The 16,647-nt window shown below is 41.4% G+C and overlaps 2 protein-coding genes across 6 annotated transcripts; one reads left to right on the top strand and one right to left on the bottom strand.

The window, feature by feature from the left end:
• Window positions 1-240: 240 nt before the first annotated feature.
• Window positions 241-7,825, bottom strand: LOC120790618. Of its 4 annotated transcripts, none has more exons than XM_040128345.1 (5): window positions 7,683-7,825; window positions 4,306-4,698; window positions 3,795-3,842; window positions 3,229-3,357; window positions 241-739 (listed from the first exon to the last, which is right to left on the bottom strand). In XM_040128345.1, the coding sequence occupies exons 1-5, from the start codon at window positions 7,723-7,725 to the stop codon at window positions 570-572; spliced, it is 783 nt and encodes a 260-aa protein (XP_039984279.1). In that variant the 5' UTR covers window positions 7,726-7,825; the 3' UTR covers window positions 241-569. The 4 variants fall into 4 exon arrangements, with proteins under 4 accessions (XP_039984279.1, XP_039984281.1, XP_039984278.1 ...); XM_040128347.1 differs by having other exon boundaries at window positions 4,306-4,581; XM_040128344.1 differs by lacking the exon at window positions 7,683-7,825 and adding an exon at window positions 4,957-5,055.
• A 39-nt stretch (window positions 7,826-7,864) lies between these two features.
• fsd1 (fibronectin type III and SPRY domain containing 1) lies at window positions 7,865-16,622 on the top strand. Of its 2 annotated transcripts, none has more exons than XM_040128339.1 (13): window positions 7,865-7,970; window positions 8,809-8,904; window positions 9,022-9,153; window positions 10,103-10,204; window positions 10,486-10,508; window positions 10,958-11,079; window positions 12,346-12,555; window positions 12,642-12,740; window positions 12,866-13,013; window positions 13,192-13,274; window positions 13,610-13,861; window positions 14,645-14,733; window positions 14,831-16,622. In XM_040128339.1, exons 1-13 carry the CDS (start codon window positions 7,956-7,958, stop codon window positions 14,939-14,941), a joined length of 1,482 nt encoding a protein of 493 aa, XP_039984273.1. In that variant the 5' UTR covers window positions 7,865-7,955; the 3' UTR covers window positions 14,942-16,622. The 2 variants fall into 2 exon arrangements, with proteins under 2 accessions (XP_039984273.1, XP_039984274.1); XM_040128340.1 differs by lacking the exon at window positions 7,865-7,970 and adding an exon at window positions 8,061-8,148.
• Window positions 16,623-16,647: the final 25 nt, after the last annotated feature.

Genomic DNA, 16,647 nt, shown 5'->3' with positions numbered 1-16,647 from the left:
GACAACCAGACGTGACCAGCAAACGGCGTTGATGTCCTGTTCATCACTTTTGTTCTTACTAGTTGTTTTATTTTTTTCCATGTGTGTTTGAATCGCACGTTTAAAACGCAAAATTAAACTATTAGGCCTATTATGAGAGGCTCTGTCACACACTTAAAATCAAAATATTACAAACTGTACATCGAAATCTGCATTTTGAGCACCTTCAAATTTTATAGTAACTCAATAACAATAAGCATACACTTCATAAAAAAAAACATGAACTTATCAGTGCCATCACTACACAATTCACACCAAAAACAGCCACGTCGTGATCATTTACCATACAAAACGACTGTTAGCAACATATTCAAATATAAGGTGTTGACACACAAGGGGGAAAAAAAGGAAAAGAAAAAAAACCCCATTTTGAATTAACCTCTTTACAGCATACCCCTTCTGCCACCTAGTGGCTCATGGTGGTTGTTTTACAGGATATACTCAAAATGAAATACATAAAATACGATGCAAATGTCCAGTTTAAGCCAAAAGCCCAAACCGTGTCCAGGTTAAAACGCTCCATGACTCCCTCACTCTTTGTACCTCCGTTTGCCTTCGTCGTATCTCCTGCCGGGACTCGGGGTCCAGAGCTTTTGAGAGGACGGAAGCGTCTTCGGGTCTTTCGGCTGTTGCACCCGCGGCCGAGGTGAAGGGTGCTTGTTGGCCACAGGACGGGTGTTTGCGTAGACGGGATCCTCCGCTGCATTGAGCAGTAAAAGCAGATTGAATACAGCACGAATCTCTATATATGCCATACCACTACACCTGGGTTCTGGGACGTATTGTATCTAAATCTATAATATTATTGGTTTCAGTATTGTGTTGTCTGTTGGACTGATCTCGCTTTGTCTGCGGACTTTTATGATGCTGTCTCGGCTACATCCCCTCAGAAAAGATGTACCCCATCTCAGAGGAACTAAATAAATGTTAGAAATGAATTCAAAGAACAAAAGGTTCTTCCACCATTGGAAATTCATTTTGAAGAAAGATGAAATGTGTTTCGGGCAAAAAAACTGAAAAAGAAAATACAGCTTGATCCTTTAAACTTGCTGATATATTTTTACTGACATATTACTGTGCAAATGATGTTTGACAGTAACAGTGTAAAGCAAGGAAATTGTCAATATATATGATAAATTGTTAGGCATTGGAAAGAAAGCTGTTTACTTCCTGCAAAAAAAACAACAAAAAACAAAAACCCAGTGATAAAATACCTGATATTATAAAGAACAATGGCCTTATTATTTAAATTATATAACCTGGTCATAAATTTGCTGGTCATTCATTGTATTTGATTTCTGTTTACAACTAGGCACTGCCTTGCAAATACCCTGGAATTAATTATCTACTGTCATTACATCCATTTGATGAAATATTAAATAATTCAGACTAGTGCAAATTTCCCCGATCCACATACTTAGAGATACAACAGAAACTGCATGGACACATCAAGTACAGGCCTAATATCTGTCATGTAGATCTAATATATGGACAAACTATTTACTGGAAGAAGACATTATATTTCTTTATATATCTTTACATTATAAATGTGTCACAGATACCGTTTATCAACTCAATACATGCTGTCAGTTTAGGGTGAGTCCATCAGGAAATGTACGCACACCTGTTTTGGGGTAAAATAAAATAAATAAAGCTTACCAAACACCCCTGAATCTTTTAATTTAGTACATTTTCCAAAGCACATTCCACTTTCTGGCCTGACCGCAGCCATTTTAGGAGCCTCCCATGTCCTCTCTGCGTAAAGCTTTTTTCATTTGCCTGAGCGCATTTTCTGTATCACATTCACAGCACAGCACTTCATTGGTCCTGCGAGAAGCCGTTATCAACAAGTGCACAATGTCGTCAAAATTCAAGCTCTCTTTGTAGTCAAGCTGGTCAAATGGCCACGGAGCTGTGTCAATATGTAAGTCCACTGAAATCTCTGTGTTTAATTTCTCACTGAGGCTTACAGGGTCGCCTGACAGGGTCAGTCCAACAAAAAATCAGTTTCAACAAAAACTCTACTTTCACAGGCATCTGACTGACAGCGTGCACCTTCCCAATATGTCCCCTAGTCATAGTACAGCACCCTACAGTATCTATAATGTAAAATACACGAGAAATACTGGTGTCATCACAGCAATTTTCTAATGTTAATTCAAAACTATATTGTCTCGCTTCAAATTTAACATTCACACTTAACAATACTAAAAAAATCTTTTAGCATGACGAAACCATTTTTTTGAATGTAGGTGGCTTGTAGATTCTAACTTCTGTCCCTGCTTCATCCTCCAGCCACTTCCTATGGCCACGGCAGGGGCCGTGGGCCTGCGGACTCACACCTTTCCCCTACATGAACGGCCTGCTGCCCAACTGCGATGTCTAATGGAATTATTGGATCTACAAAAGGACCAGCTTTGGCGTTGGTGGTGTAAATGTGTTGCTGTAAAGCTAAACACGACAACATGTGATAAGTTGCACTAAAAACTAAAGAACGTGTTACCAGGCAGCTGAATTTCAAGAGTCACCTGTTTCCAACTCTTCTGTCATTATGACAATACCCAATCACTGAAAGTATGAAACATTTACATATGGAAGATGTTTGAATGCTGAGGATTTCACATGTTGGTTTTGATTTGAGGATTTTGCAAAAGAAAAGAAAAATTTTAACTAGTAGTTGTCTTCATTTGACACACTTGTAGTTTTAGTAATGTCAAATGCACCTGTCAAAGGCTCCAGTGAAGATGAGAGAGCAAACGATTCAGCAAAAAATCTACATGGAAATGTATTTTGAATGTGAATTATAGACTGCAACCACAAGATAACTGTCAAGGAAAATCTTTTTTATGACGCACAAAGCAGTAAACGTTGAGTGGATTTTTCAGGGTTGAGGTTACATGTGCAAATATCTAATATTGTTCTCAGCTGGTTGTGGTCAAATCTTATTCGTGCACCTCCTGCACTGAGCTCTTCCTGCAAAAAGTGCACTTGTCCTATACTGACATGTGAGACTGACCCAGAGCAGAGATGTCTGTGAGATGTCTCCTGCCCTCTTTTTCTCAGAGCGGCTTTCATCGCAGTCCTGTGACTTCTCTTGTCCACAGTACAATTTCTACAATCTATAGATGCTGTCTGCTCTACTTTCATTACATTAAGATGATTATTTAAACTGAAAAGGAAGAGCAGTACCTCTGCTTCTGCGGCATCTTCTTCTCAGCAAGACAAACATGACCTGCAAGACGATCAGAATGAAAGCAGATACCCCAAACAGGATCCACATCCACCAGTTGATAGGCGGGGGTTCTTCTGGGCGAGGTGCTGTAAGAGAAAAACTTTCTCTTGAAATGTGATCACCTTTTGTCCCTTTATTAACTGATCAGAGTGTGTTTAAGACAGCCAATGTGTGCACAAAATAATCCTTAATAACACAGATTTGTAAAAACAAGTAATTATTACAATTTCATTTCATTTCCAGCGCATACATTTTGAGTTATTGAGAGCTAAACATTGACCAGTGTACAAGAATAAGGCTGATATAAAGTAAACTGCTGATTCATCTGAATGCTTAAAAGGAGTTTTGATCTTGCCTCACCTCTGAGGCCTTACAACCTCTACAAGTGGATAAATGACATTAAAACCTGCCAGTTCAGCGGAAAATGGATGCTTTCTACCTCCGCATTATTGTCCATGGGTATGCATCCATATATACATACACACACACACACACACACACACTAACACACGCTCACACACACCTTGCTTTCTTGTCACTAGGGACGGGTACATTTCCATTATGCTCTCCGCTGTCATGGAGGAAACAAAACGTTACTTTAACAAGCATTCACGATTCATAGCAAGCCAAAGTATTTACAGTATTTATGGCTCCATGCATTATAATGTTTCATCATAATAGGCTTTATGGCAAGACTTTACTGTAGCATTTCTAAGCAGCATATAAATATTTAAAAATGGTTTTTAGGCCACTATAATATAGTTGTAGGCAGGTATAAATGTTTATTAATATATTTGTCAGCAACCATAAACTCCCGCTGTGGGCACCAATGAGTGGAGGCTGCTGTATAAACAGATATTGAATGACAATATAGTAAAACACAGCAGCAATGATATAAAATATGTGAAATTATACTGATGTATTGACAAATACTGTACATTATTACGCCTAAAATGCTTTTATATCTGCTTACAACTACATTGTATTGTGTTTTAAACCATTTTATCAAATGTTTGCATACTGCATATACTTACTGACAACTACTTTTGTTCCACTGCTGTTCCTTCTGGCATGGATGGGAATCTCTATTGTGACTTTGCAAAAGTACCATCCGGTGTTTGTGTGCGTAACATTTGATAAAGAGCGTGTCACTTCAGTGCCTCGTGCTCCATCCCTCAAGCCCGGCTTTGTTATCGCTGTGGAGGCCTCCGCAGGTATGATGAAGATCTCATCAGAGATGTTGTACGCGTCGTCCAATGAAGATCCATTGGGGTTGAAATACCAGGACACCCGAAACCTCTCAGAAGCCTCTGTCCACAAAAGGCAGCGCAAAATCAGAGAGGAGCCATAAGCTACTTCCACTTTTCTCTGGGTTTGATCCAGAATCACGTATTCTTGTCCCGACACCACAATGGCTGCTACTGCCACTGTAGATAGGAAGATAGATGGATTAACAATCAGTGTTATACTTGGTTAATATTTCGGTCATCGTTCACCAGCAGTAACAATAACTAGAAACAGGCAAATGTGTTTAATCCTACAGTAGCTCTTCACATGTGAAATTTCAGTCTGTTCATTCATCATTGCATTTAGTGTCATCATGTTATACTTTCAACTATCTTATCGACTTGTTGTCAGTGTAGCAGTCTGTTTTGATCTGTCAGATATCAAGTCAGGAGTCTCACCTGTGAGCAGCGCCAGAGTAGACTGTTTCAGCCACATTTCCATTTTACCATGTGTTAGAGGTGGTCTCAGACTCATCCTGTCTCTACTGCCTGCGTGTCTGCACATCTGAAAGAGCTAGATGCAAGGTCTGTGTGTGTGTGTGTGTGTGTGTGTGTCTGGGGGTGGGTGAGAAGAGAGATTTTCTGTTACTGTATTATGAGACAAGTTGCTTTCAGTAAAGGAACTGGCTGTGGTGGAAGTTGTATAAAAAAAGATCTGAAAATGGAAAATGGTGTAGGCTCTCAAAAAGACAAGAGAGACCAGTGTCTTTTTACTTTTTACTTTACTTTTTATTATTTCATACTCAAGTAATTGACAGACAACAAAGCAGCCTCCTACTGCTACCCCACTGCTAACATGTACTTCATGCACACTTCTGCAGATTAGTGTCAAGACAGCGAATTCCTCAGTGAGATAAATACTCGTGTGCTGACTTTCTGAATGCTGTCAATTAAAAGAAACAGGGTGCACAATGAATATATGAAGGGTTTGCGAAACCTTTGTGGGTTTTGGTGCGAGGGTGCGAAAACACATGCCACCATGTCCGCACTGCATCTGACTAGAAAAGGAGCACTTGGCTTCCTGTGACAAGACACAACTTAGTATGGTGGAGTAGAACCACAACCTACAAGATAATTTCAGGGGAGACAAAAGAGGTCAGACGGTGCAGGAGAGATGAGATGATTACAGAAAAGCTGTAAAAACACAATAACCCCTCAGTCTCTGACATTTTACAGTCTGACATTTACAATCTGAAACCTGTCCTTAATTCACTTTAAGTCAAAGGATGTAGCATGATAATGAGTGACCGTTTATTGTATGTTGATGAGCGTGAAAAGTGAAGAAAAAAAATGCCACAAGATGAAACATTTTGCAGGTGGTTTTTAACTTCTGAAGCCTCAACCTTATGATATTCATTGTCACGGAGATCAAAAGTAGGTCCTGTCTGTGATGTAAGTAGAGAACTAATCTCAAATAATCTCTTCAGGGGGACAGTACTTTACATAGATTTGAGTGGGCGCTGAAACATACCTCGTCTATAGATTCAATTAAAGTAAAAATACTATACATTTCCTCTGCAACACTATCAGCAAAATAAAAGCAGAAATGGATCTTATCACATGCTGCATCTCACTGTGTGCTCTGGTTTTTTAAGTTTAACTGTTGCTTTGTCGCCAAGGCAAAAGTATTCTTGTATCAGACTACATATTTAGTTACAATATGAATAAAAACTTCTATCTGTTGTAGCTAAAAAAGCTGGTAATTAAAAACATGAATAAACTATTATTTACATCCACAGAACACAGTGAGGTTGTCATCACTCTTGGATCTTGTGAGCAGAGTTTTGTTTACCCTTTACTATAATATTCCACAATATTACAGTTATTCTTTTTAATCAAAGTAATATTTAAAACACTTGCCAGCAATAATGTTGATACAGATACAGGCTGTTCTGCACTATCAGAAAAATGTCAGGTCAGGAATGAATATTGCCTAACCAACTGGTAAATATTGATATTCTTATTAAGTACCAGTGTTGGAAGAAGTACTCAGATCCTCTACTTAAGTAAAAGTGTAGAAAAAACTATAGTGTAAAAATGCTGTTACAAGTAAAAGTCCTTCATTTCAAATCTCTTTTGAGCATGAGGAGAAAGTAATAACAAATTCTCAACTTGTAGATATCTGAAACATGCCAAGGGGCCCCAAGACGACACTGACTTTCTGTAATGTATCACAAGCTAAAACAGCTGGGTGCTACTAGTTTAATCTTTAACAACTTTAACCATTTTTTTGTCCTTGTAAAATCTTCATCTGAAAAGTAACTAGTAACTGTATCTGTCAGATAAATGTAAAAGTGTAAAAAGTGCAATATTTCCCCGTGAAATGTGGTGGAATTGAAGTATAAAGTAGCATAAAATGAAAATTCTCCAGTAAAGTACAAATAACTCTAATGAAAAACAGTACTTGAGTAAATGTATTATGTTATTTCCCACCACAGCTAACGTGGATGCATACAGATGCTGAATAGGTGATATCCGGACAGGAACATGACCAGGAGGTCCACGTTCCTGTCATGGATACTGTCCTGGCCCATTATCTAACAAATCTTATGAAGATTATTTACCTGGACGCTGCCTGGATGTGTAGCTGGGTTATGAGAATTTATTCGACTACTTTCATACCACAAGAAAAGGTGATGTATGGAAAACAAATTCTGAACTGATCCACAGTAATGACAGATTTTAGTTTTCTGTTTGATAGAAATCTGTCTTAACATGTAAAGAAATGTGTATGAGAGACACAATAGTTAACATCAGCCATAGTCTTAAATTAAAGGGCAATCGTTTTACAACCTGATTCGTTTTGGTCTTGAAGGGGTTTCAGGAGCATGAAGCATTTTGTCAAATTGTTCAAGCCCATTGCTAGCACATTTAAGCTCATAATAATAATCGGTATTTTACCGCATCTATATATTTTTCAGAATAGCCTAATGTTTGCTAATAAATTACTTTTGCAGCACAAAATCTTTGTTTTATTTACATTTTACTATGGACGAAATTGTGTCTTTCATTGTCTTGTTTCAAGTATTTCAATTAAATGATTTAAAAAATATTAATAAAGAAGATGGAGTTAAAAAACAAACAAACAAACAAACAAACAACAAAAAAAACCCCCATCAAACTACCATGCCATGTGGTCTTTCTTCCGACAGTACGCGAAGGCAGCATTTTTCATCCACACAACAGAAACACCAATAACCAGAATTCCTCCTCTGCCGCATGCGCTCTACGCACTACGGCCCAAAGGCGTTGGTGGCTGGTGTCCGTCCGAAGATGCATTGCGCTCCGGCAGCATCAGTACCAGCTCTGCCTTGCTAATAAGCCAAAAACCGAGGGTCGGAGGAGAAATACCGGCGGTGTTTGCGGCTCGGGCGGCGCCGGTGCGTCTGGGCGGCGAGATGGGGGACCAGAAGGTGAGCCGGAGCCGGAGGAACAGGTGTCTCTGATGGGGGAAGCCGTTTCAGGGCGTAGCGGTACAAAGGAAGGAGGGGTGGGGGGGGACCCTGCGAAACTGGGGAGTTTGTGGATGCGGCACAGGCTCGTATTTCACAGCGGTGTTATTTATTTTAACGAGTGTTTGTCCGGTTGAAGGTGAGCTTTGTCTCGCTCGCGCCATCGACGACTTTGTTATCGATGTATCGGTGTAACAGTCGCGGACGGGGGGCGGGGGGGCCTTGGCGCAGCTCCTCTCGCTTCAACAAACATCACACAGTCCTTCGGTATGAATGGGCTTTTTCACTGTGAGATAGGCAGCGCGAGAGGAAATGCGACGGGAGTGGTCACACACCAGAGGTGCAAATCGTTTGATAATCGACCCAGTGTGTGTCCAGTCCTCCCGGAGTCGGCGGTTCAGTGGTTGTGGAGCTGCATAGTCGAATTATAAATGCGCATCCTTCCGCCCGTGAAGTGTCCTCCCTTCCTTGCGCTCAGAAGCTAGTCCTCTCTGATCCAGCCTGGAGACCAACAATTTAAATCAGGTTTAAAGGGGAGCTCAAAGCCTAACGCCGCCTGTGTCCTCAACCGAACACCGGTCAGTGCCACTTGAGTTGAGCCGGTGTGGTGGTCGGTTGGAGGAGAAACCTGCAGTCATTCCACCCTCTGGGCCACCAGGCTTCTGGGCCACCGATGGAGAATGTTGAGCCGTTTACTGTTTGCTCTATTTCCGTCTGAAAGGACAATCGGACTTTTTCTATTTTTCTAGGCATAGCAAAATGTTGAATTTACAAAGCTGAGATTTCGTCTTCTCTTCAGGAATCTCTGCGCAAGATCACCCACACGCTGGCCATGAAGAATGAGGAGATTTCCAACTTCATCTGCACCCTCAAACAGAGCCTCGACAACTTGGAGGTACAAATGCAGACGTGGCTCAACTAATTGAGTTCGTTTCCTCTGTCAGTGTATTCATCTAGCTTTCTCGGTGAAAAGGCTTCTTCCCTTTATTGCTCATTTTTACTGTGACCCCAGGCAAACTCCGGCCGGGTGCAGGAGGACCTGCAGTCTGAGTTCACCTCCCTCCACTCGGTTCTGGACGAGATGAAGGAAAACATGTTGACACGCATCAAACAGGAGCGAGCCAGCCGCACGTATGAGCTGCAGGTAGCAACTGCTGTGTCAGCGTTTCTGTGAATTCACAAAATAATAGCAAATGTATTTCAGTATGACCATTTGTAAGCTGTGGTTAAAAAAAATGTGGAAAAAGTAATGTTTTGCCAGTACATTTTGTGTCATTAGTTCTATATCCTGTCCTGCAATATGGCGATCACCAAATGAATGATGTGTTTTAGTGTCTGACTCGAGACCAAAAAGGTGTTTTCAAAGCTCTAAATGAAAAAATAGGCTCAGTGGAGGAAACTTTAGATGTCACCAACTTTGCTGCAAAATCAAACAAAACGTGATATTACATTACACAGAGAAAAAAAAAAGATTATGAAAGGACAAAGAATACAGGAGAATTTTTTTTTTTAGGAGCATATGTGTGCAAACTAAATTTGCATTTAAGATTAAAAATGCTGCATTTAAACAACTTACTTACTAATTCTTGAGATAACAAAATTGAGACAGATTAGGTCATCTTCATTATCGACTTAATAGAAAGGATTTGGTGACTCAAATGAATATGTAGTAGTTTGGAAATGAACTCTTTATTGTCTATTCCTGTGTCTAATAAGAATTTGTTTTTGTTTTTTGTTTTCAGCTCTGGCATTTTTGATGTCAAAATTCTGTCACTAAAGAGCTGATTTTTGTCTGTTTTTTGTACTAGTCTGTAGTTCTTTTTATAGCAGACATTTCAACCCAGCTTTAATGAAACAAGCCGTTATTTTAAATTCTTCTTGGGTCAATACACCTCAACATTCTCGTAGTTCTGTCTGGGTCTTTGCTACGCGCATCCAGCACTCTGCAGTCTCAGGACATAGCCATGACTCTCAAATGATGCAGCTAACTCCGTAGCCTCTGCAGAGAACACAATAGTCCCATTATGTGGAAGAGGAACGTGTGAGAGTTTGAAGATGCACTCTGTCTGACTGTGACCTGATGTTTTGCTCAGAGTCAGCTGAGCGCCTGCTCCAGAGCCCTGGAGAGTTCAGAGGAGCTGATGGAGCTGGCCAACCAGACTCTCTGCTCCTCTGAGACGGACGGCTTCACTCAGGTAACTGACCAACCCCACTGCTGCTGTCATGCTGCCGCACTGTTCCCCTGCTCGCTCTTTATGACTGAAATTTTTAATGATTACTGATGAGCTTCAGTGTCCATATATATGATTGAATCTGTCCTTCTTGTGGTGTCATACTACCAGTTATTTTAACACAGCCACCTGCGACTTTTTTGTGTTAAATGACAACATGATGGGCTACAACTCAGTTTTCTCTTCGCTCCGTATCTCTTCTCTCCTTTCTCCTTTTCCTTTCCCTCTCTGCTTCTCCTCTCCAGGCGGCCAAAGACATTAAGGATAGGTATAGTACTCAGCCATCCATTGCTTCCCTTTTGTCATAGCCTCCTGTAACCAGTGAGCCATCTCATAATGTAGCATGCATGCATTCAAACGTGTAGCCACCGCACCCATTCTGTAGACAATAAGCACTATGGAAAAACTTTCCACTCGAGAGCCTTTTGTCTCAGTGTTTCCCACTGTCTTCTAAAGTCTGTACCATACTGTGTCAGCCCCTCCCTGGATGAATGCTGCTCCCTCTCTAGCTCCGCTTCTTCAGTGTTGATCGGGGTGATGAGTTCAGTGGTAGAAACAGAAGTCTAGCTAGTGGCCTTTTCTTACTGAGCAGTACTAGAATCACCTGTTATTGTTTTTTTTTTGTTTTTTTTCCCCCCTCTGATTCAGTTGAATAATGCACCACGCTTGTTTCCACCCCGTGTGTTTGTGCCTCTCTGTGTGTCTCTTTGTCCGCAGCGTGACAATGGCTCCAGCCTTTCGCCTCTCCCTGAAGGCTAAAGCCAGTGACAACATGAGTCACTTGATGGTGGATTTCAGCCAGGAGAGGGAGATGTTGCAGGGCCTCAAGTTTCTCCCAGGTCTGCTCCACTTTTGCTAGTGTAATGTTAATCAGTAGATTTACACCGGTACTTTACTTGTACTTAACTTGTGTATCTCCATTTCATGAAACATTCTAATTATACCCCACAACATTTCAGAGGGACCACACGTGCAGTAAAAATATTCTAGCCTGTTTTTAGTGCAAATCGATTTGCTTCAATTATTTTCTTAAATCAAGTTTCAGCAATGCATTTTATACTTTGTTGATTCAAGATACAGATTTTTATTTTTCACTTGTTTAATAAAATAGGGTTAAGACCCAGAATATAGCCAGAATCATCTTTATAAGACTGGGGCTTTTGCACTGTTACAGATTGAACTGCCTAACAATTGGTAAAGTAGTTTAAATTGGCTCCATCTCAACCGTTTGTAATGCTATTTGCACATCAGTAATAATAATCCAGGTTACTGGGTCTAGGCCTTTTGTTTGTAACTGTAATGTTACGACTGGCTTTTGGGGTGCTCCACTTCTAAGTATTATAATGAGTCAAATGACATGTAACGTGAATGGGGCTGCTCACAGCGATGAAACCACAGGGAATTTTCACACAACTTTGCAACTGGCTGGGGCTTGTTAACCTCTCTGGGGAGCCGGTGTGGTCTTACAGCCCATGTATTCACTGAAGGGCTCAGTCTCATGGCGAGCAGCTGCTTTCAGCGAAAAAAAAGCTCTGATAAAGATAGCGGCTGGTAAAGAAAGCTGAAAGCTGCAGATATTTTCCTCCAGAAATTGTTAGAGACCAAAGGACAGGTAAAAGAGGAGGGAACATTAGCCAGTAACACAACTCCCTTAATCGTGCCTGGGATCTGCTCTATGTGTAAAGAGACAATTGTTCGCTAACATGGTAGCCATAGCAACCTACAGGATGAAAGTTTTAGGCTGTGTCCCTATCAGCTTTTTTTGAGTTTTGCTGCCCCCAAGTGGACAAAAAATAAAAAAATGAAGCTGTTACATTGTCCCATGTGGCAGCTCACGTCATTCTTTGTGATCAGTTATTTATTAGGCACTAAAATATAATTTTATTAGAAAAAGGGGGCAGATATAGGGAAGGCAGCTCACTTGATGACAAATTACAAACTTGATTCACCGTGTAAAAGATTTTTTTGGACGGGATTTTTAAATCTCTTTAATGAATATTTCACACAGAAGCCAAATGTTGAGCATGAGCATCGTTGCGTTCGCAGAAACTGATTTTTGGACGTCCCTCATAACAGAACTGCCGCTTCTTCTCTCGCACATGCAGTTCCCGCCACTCCAGAGATCCAGGTACCGGAGTGCCAGGTGTGTGACAACACAGTGACTGTGGTGTGGACCTTACCAGAGCCTGACAGTAAGATAGACCACTACATACTGGAACATCGACGGACAAACCATGAGGGTCCACCACGCATCAGAGAGGACTACCCCTGGATGGTGGTGGAAGGGATAAGAGAGATGGAGCACACACTCACAGGTCGGGGCAGGATTGTGAGGAGATTTTTGTGGCCCTTGTTGTCGGAACGTTGATGAAGCTGACTCAATTGTGTTTTTTATTCTCAGGTCTGCGCTTTGACACCCGCTACATAACGTTCAGAGTGAGAGCATGTAACAAGGCGGTGGCAGGAGAGTTCTCTGAGCCGGTTACACTAGAAACCCACGGTGAGAATACTGGGCATAAGCTGCAGGCACATTCACAATTTAGGGTGTTTTAATGAGAAAAGAATGTATGAACATACCATTTTTCAGGGTGTTAATAAAAAGTCTGCCCCCTGTTGTGTTTGCAGCTTTCACCTTCAAACTGGACTCTGCTTCGGCCCACCAGAACCTCAAGGTGGAGGACTTGAGTGTGGAGTGGGACAGCAGCGGAGGAAAGATACAGGACATCCGCAAGGAGAAGAACCGAACCAACTCCCCAATGCACTCTCCAGCCAGGTTTGTGTGAATGTGAACTGCAAGGTCTTTAAACCTGCTGTTTGACTATAAACAGGTGTCTAGGAAAAAAAAAAAAAACACATAAAGCTTGTGGTCATGTCACTTACTGTCATTAAAAATAATTATCAAGAAATATAAATCTGTGAGAGTCTCTACCATCTGTCTTGTCTATAATCAGATCAGCCCTGATGTCTCCCAAGAGAGCACCAACGGCCCGTCCGGGCAGAGACAGGTTTACAGCAGAGTCCTACACAGTGCTGGGTAAGAGCACACACAAAGCACAAGAAATGTGTTGGTTTGTTTTGTTTTTTTGTTTTTTTTTTTACTCTCTGTGTAAAACACACCAGACTGGAGTTATAGCTATAGATTTATTTGAAACAGAGCTTTTCTGAAAGTAGACATTTTTTCACTGCTTGAGGTTCCACTTCACTGGGTGGCACAAAATACCTAAAGTGTAAATTGCTGGTAACATTTAGACTTTTAGTTCTGGGTTAAAGGGGCAAAAGGTTAAGCGATACCTTTTTTAAATGTTGCGTAACCACGACGCTATACTGTAACTGCAGAATTGTATTATCTGGGCTTTTGTCACATTGCAGCTGACACCATGATCGACGCTGGCCAGCAGTACTGGGAAGTGCGGTTTGACAAGGAGAGCAAGGCCTTCGCTGTCGGGGTAGCCCTGCGGAGCCTCGGCCGATTTGACCAGCTGGGGAAAAGCAGCGCCTCCTGGTGCATCCATCTGAACAACTGGCTGCAGCAGAGCCTCACAGCCAAGCACAACAACAAGGCTCGAACACTGGACTGTCCGATCCCAAGCATTATAGGGGTCTACGTCAACTACGATGAAGGTGAGGTAAAGGCATTCACATGCGGTCAGTGTCTGAGCGCAGGTAGAATCACTGGGTGGTCTGTTGAACTGTAGTGAAACTGACACGTGAAGTGTTGCAGCAAACTTGGTTATTTCTCCCCCACAAAAGAAACATTTTAAAGTTCGTCAGTGATGCTGGACAAAAAAAGTTGTAGCTCAACAACAATGTTGCTTTAAAAAAGCAGCAGTGATGAGGTTTTATTTGTCTAAATTCATTGGCAGGTATCTGTGTTAAATGACTGTATAAGATAGTAATTTTGAACATTTTTATCACTGTCAGTTGACAGAAAATTAATCAACAATAGTTCTGACAACTGAGTAGTTATTTCAGTCATTTAGGATGAGAGGATTTTTAAATATTATTTATTTATTTAAACTTAATTTAACCGGGTAAGTCCCACTAAGGTTAGAAACCTCTTTTGTAAGGCAGACCCAGCCAAGATAGCAGCATAAGAAGTTGTAGACAAAACAATACAAAATCAGGCAACGGGTAAAGTAGTACTAAAAAGAGATAACTGCAGCTTTTCTGTGTTTTTATATCATTATAAATTGAATATATTTGAGTTTCTGGATGTTTGGTAGGGCAAAATAAGCAATTTGAAGAAGTCACTCAGGGCCCTTGGAATGGACATTTTTCACATTTTTTCCTTTTTTTTGACATGTGACAATCAACAATAAAAGAACATGTTAGTTGCAGGCTTATCTACTTACTTGCTTGCAGCCCTAGTACATATTTGGGATTGACCTTCTTTTTTCTCTCCAGGTGTGTTGTCTTTCTACAACGCCAAAACCAAGCAGCTGATGCACTCCTTCAAAACCAAGTTCCAGCAGCCAGTTATTCCAGCTTTCATGGTGAGAAGTGTGTCTTTTTAAAAGCGTCTCTCGTCTAAAGGCACATTGTGGGACCTCTAGGTTTCCAAACTGGCTGTCGATGTGCTGCCCCCTGCAGGTGTGGAACGGCAGTTTTTCAGTAGTGACGGGCCTGCAGGTTCCCAGCGTGGTGCAAAGTGGCCAGAGGAAGAACAGCGGCACAAGCAGCTCCAACGCCAGCCTCACCTAGATCCATCCACTCAGCCAGCTGGACGCCGACCAGCTCTGCCCGATCGCAGTCGCCCACCGCAGAACATCTCCTCTGCCCTGACTGCGGTCAAAGCCATATCATGGAAGAGTTACATCACTGGAGCATGATGGCCCAACTTGTTCTTCACGTCTGTGTTGCATGACAACAAAAAATGGTTTTGGGAACAAGTGAGTCATGAGCGCCCTCAGTGAAAGAACTCTTCAGATGTATGACTCTGGCTGTTGTGATTGCTTGGGACATGTTAGGTGTAGTCTTGCTAGTTTGCCTCTCTCTACACATTCATTTAGCACTCTCCCACTGCTGCTAGAGCAAAGATTTAGCGCTGGCCGCTGCCCTTCCTTCCTCCTTTCCATCACCGAAACTGTCATCCGTACTGTCATGCAGCCAGCTGCAGGTGCAGGGTCAAGCCCTGTCCTGTCCGCGCTCTCCCTGTGCCTTCCTTGTCTTTTCCAAAACTGATTGGCCAAATGGGGTGATCTGTACCAACATGCCAATATTTCACTGCAAGAAATGGTCTCACTATTTCAATTTAAAACAATGTATTGTGTCAGTGTCAGTATAACCTGGTTGTATCGTAGCTTAGTGGTAATTATCACCTACTGAATCTGCCTTTATTCATCAGCCAACCTAAATAACCGATATAACAACCTGCTCCTAGAAAATGCTACTCGATAGAATGTAGTTAAATTACTGAATCAGGATTTATTAAACTCTACTTTGCCAGCAACTAATGGACCATAAAAGATGAACAGCACATATTAGGGATGTTGTATTTGAATTCTTGCCAAGGCATGCAGACCTAACAGTGTTAACACTGCATTTCACTTTGTAGTCAGGACCCACACTTTCGCCCGCAAGAAACTGGGTCCTTTAGCCTCCTGCTGAGGTTCTGTTAGTTTTAAAGTAGAGTCAGTGTTGGGCTTCAGCTGACAGCCAGACTGCAGAGAGAGTTAGAGGGAGTTTTCCTCAACTTAACGTCTTGTAGCAGGGTCACAGGGCCTTCAGACATGGCTTCAGGATTTTGGAAATGACTGGACTGTATACATTTTTTTTTCACCTGACTGCACGCTAATGCTTGTATGTATAGTATGCACTGTATGTGTCTTTACCTAATAACACCATTTCATTTGCTGCAGAGGGATCCTGTTATGAGTAGTGGGCTGTCTGTAGTCCAAATATAACAAATAGCTAGCCAGTAGCTCCAGCTAACAAATTGTGGTATGAAAGTTAGCCAGGTTTTGGATCCACCTGGGTGAGAAACCTAAGTGGTGATCTTGTTTACTGATGTTTTGAAGTCCTTGTTTTCTGCACCGCGCGACCTCAGAGTAGCATCCTCGTCATACGTTATACATGGTTACAGTCTTGCTTTGCCATGTCGCTCCCTCTGAATGCATCTACTGAATAACTGTAGCCTGCAATGCTTTAAAGAAGCGTGAAGCTGAGAATTATGTTAACGTTATTTCACATGCTGACAAAGATTCACAGTTTATTGTAAATAGTTTAATTTTTCCACTATAATGTATCAGTCATTGCGGTAATAAAGGAGTGAGAGCACTTTGCATGTCATTTTCAACAAGGAAAGTAAAGTATATATAATTAAAAAAAAAAGTGCAGCAAAAAAAGTAGACCAGATACAAAACATTATACAATGAATATTCATTGTACACAAAGAATACAGTTAATAT

Source organism: Xiphias gladius, chromosome 6, assembly GCF_016859285.1.
Source record: "Xiphias gladius isolate SHS-SW01 ecotype Sanya breed wild chromosome 6, ASM1685928v1, whole genome shotgun sequence".
In the NCBI taxonomy this organism is placed as follows: Eukaryota; Metazoa; Chordata; class Actinopteri; order Istiophoriformes; family Xiphiidae; genus Xiphias; species Xiphias gladius.
Note: the sequence above shows the minus strand (reverse complement) of the source record. Positions and strands in the feature narration are given on the sequence as shown.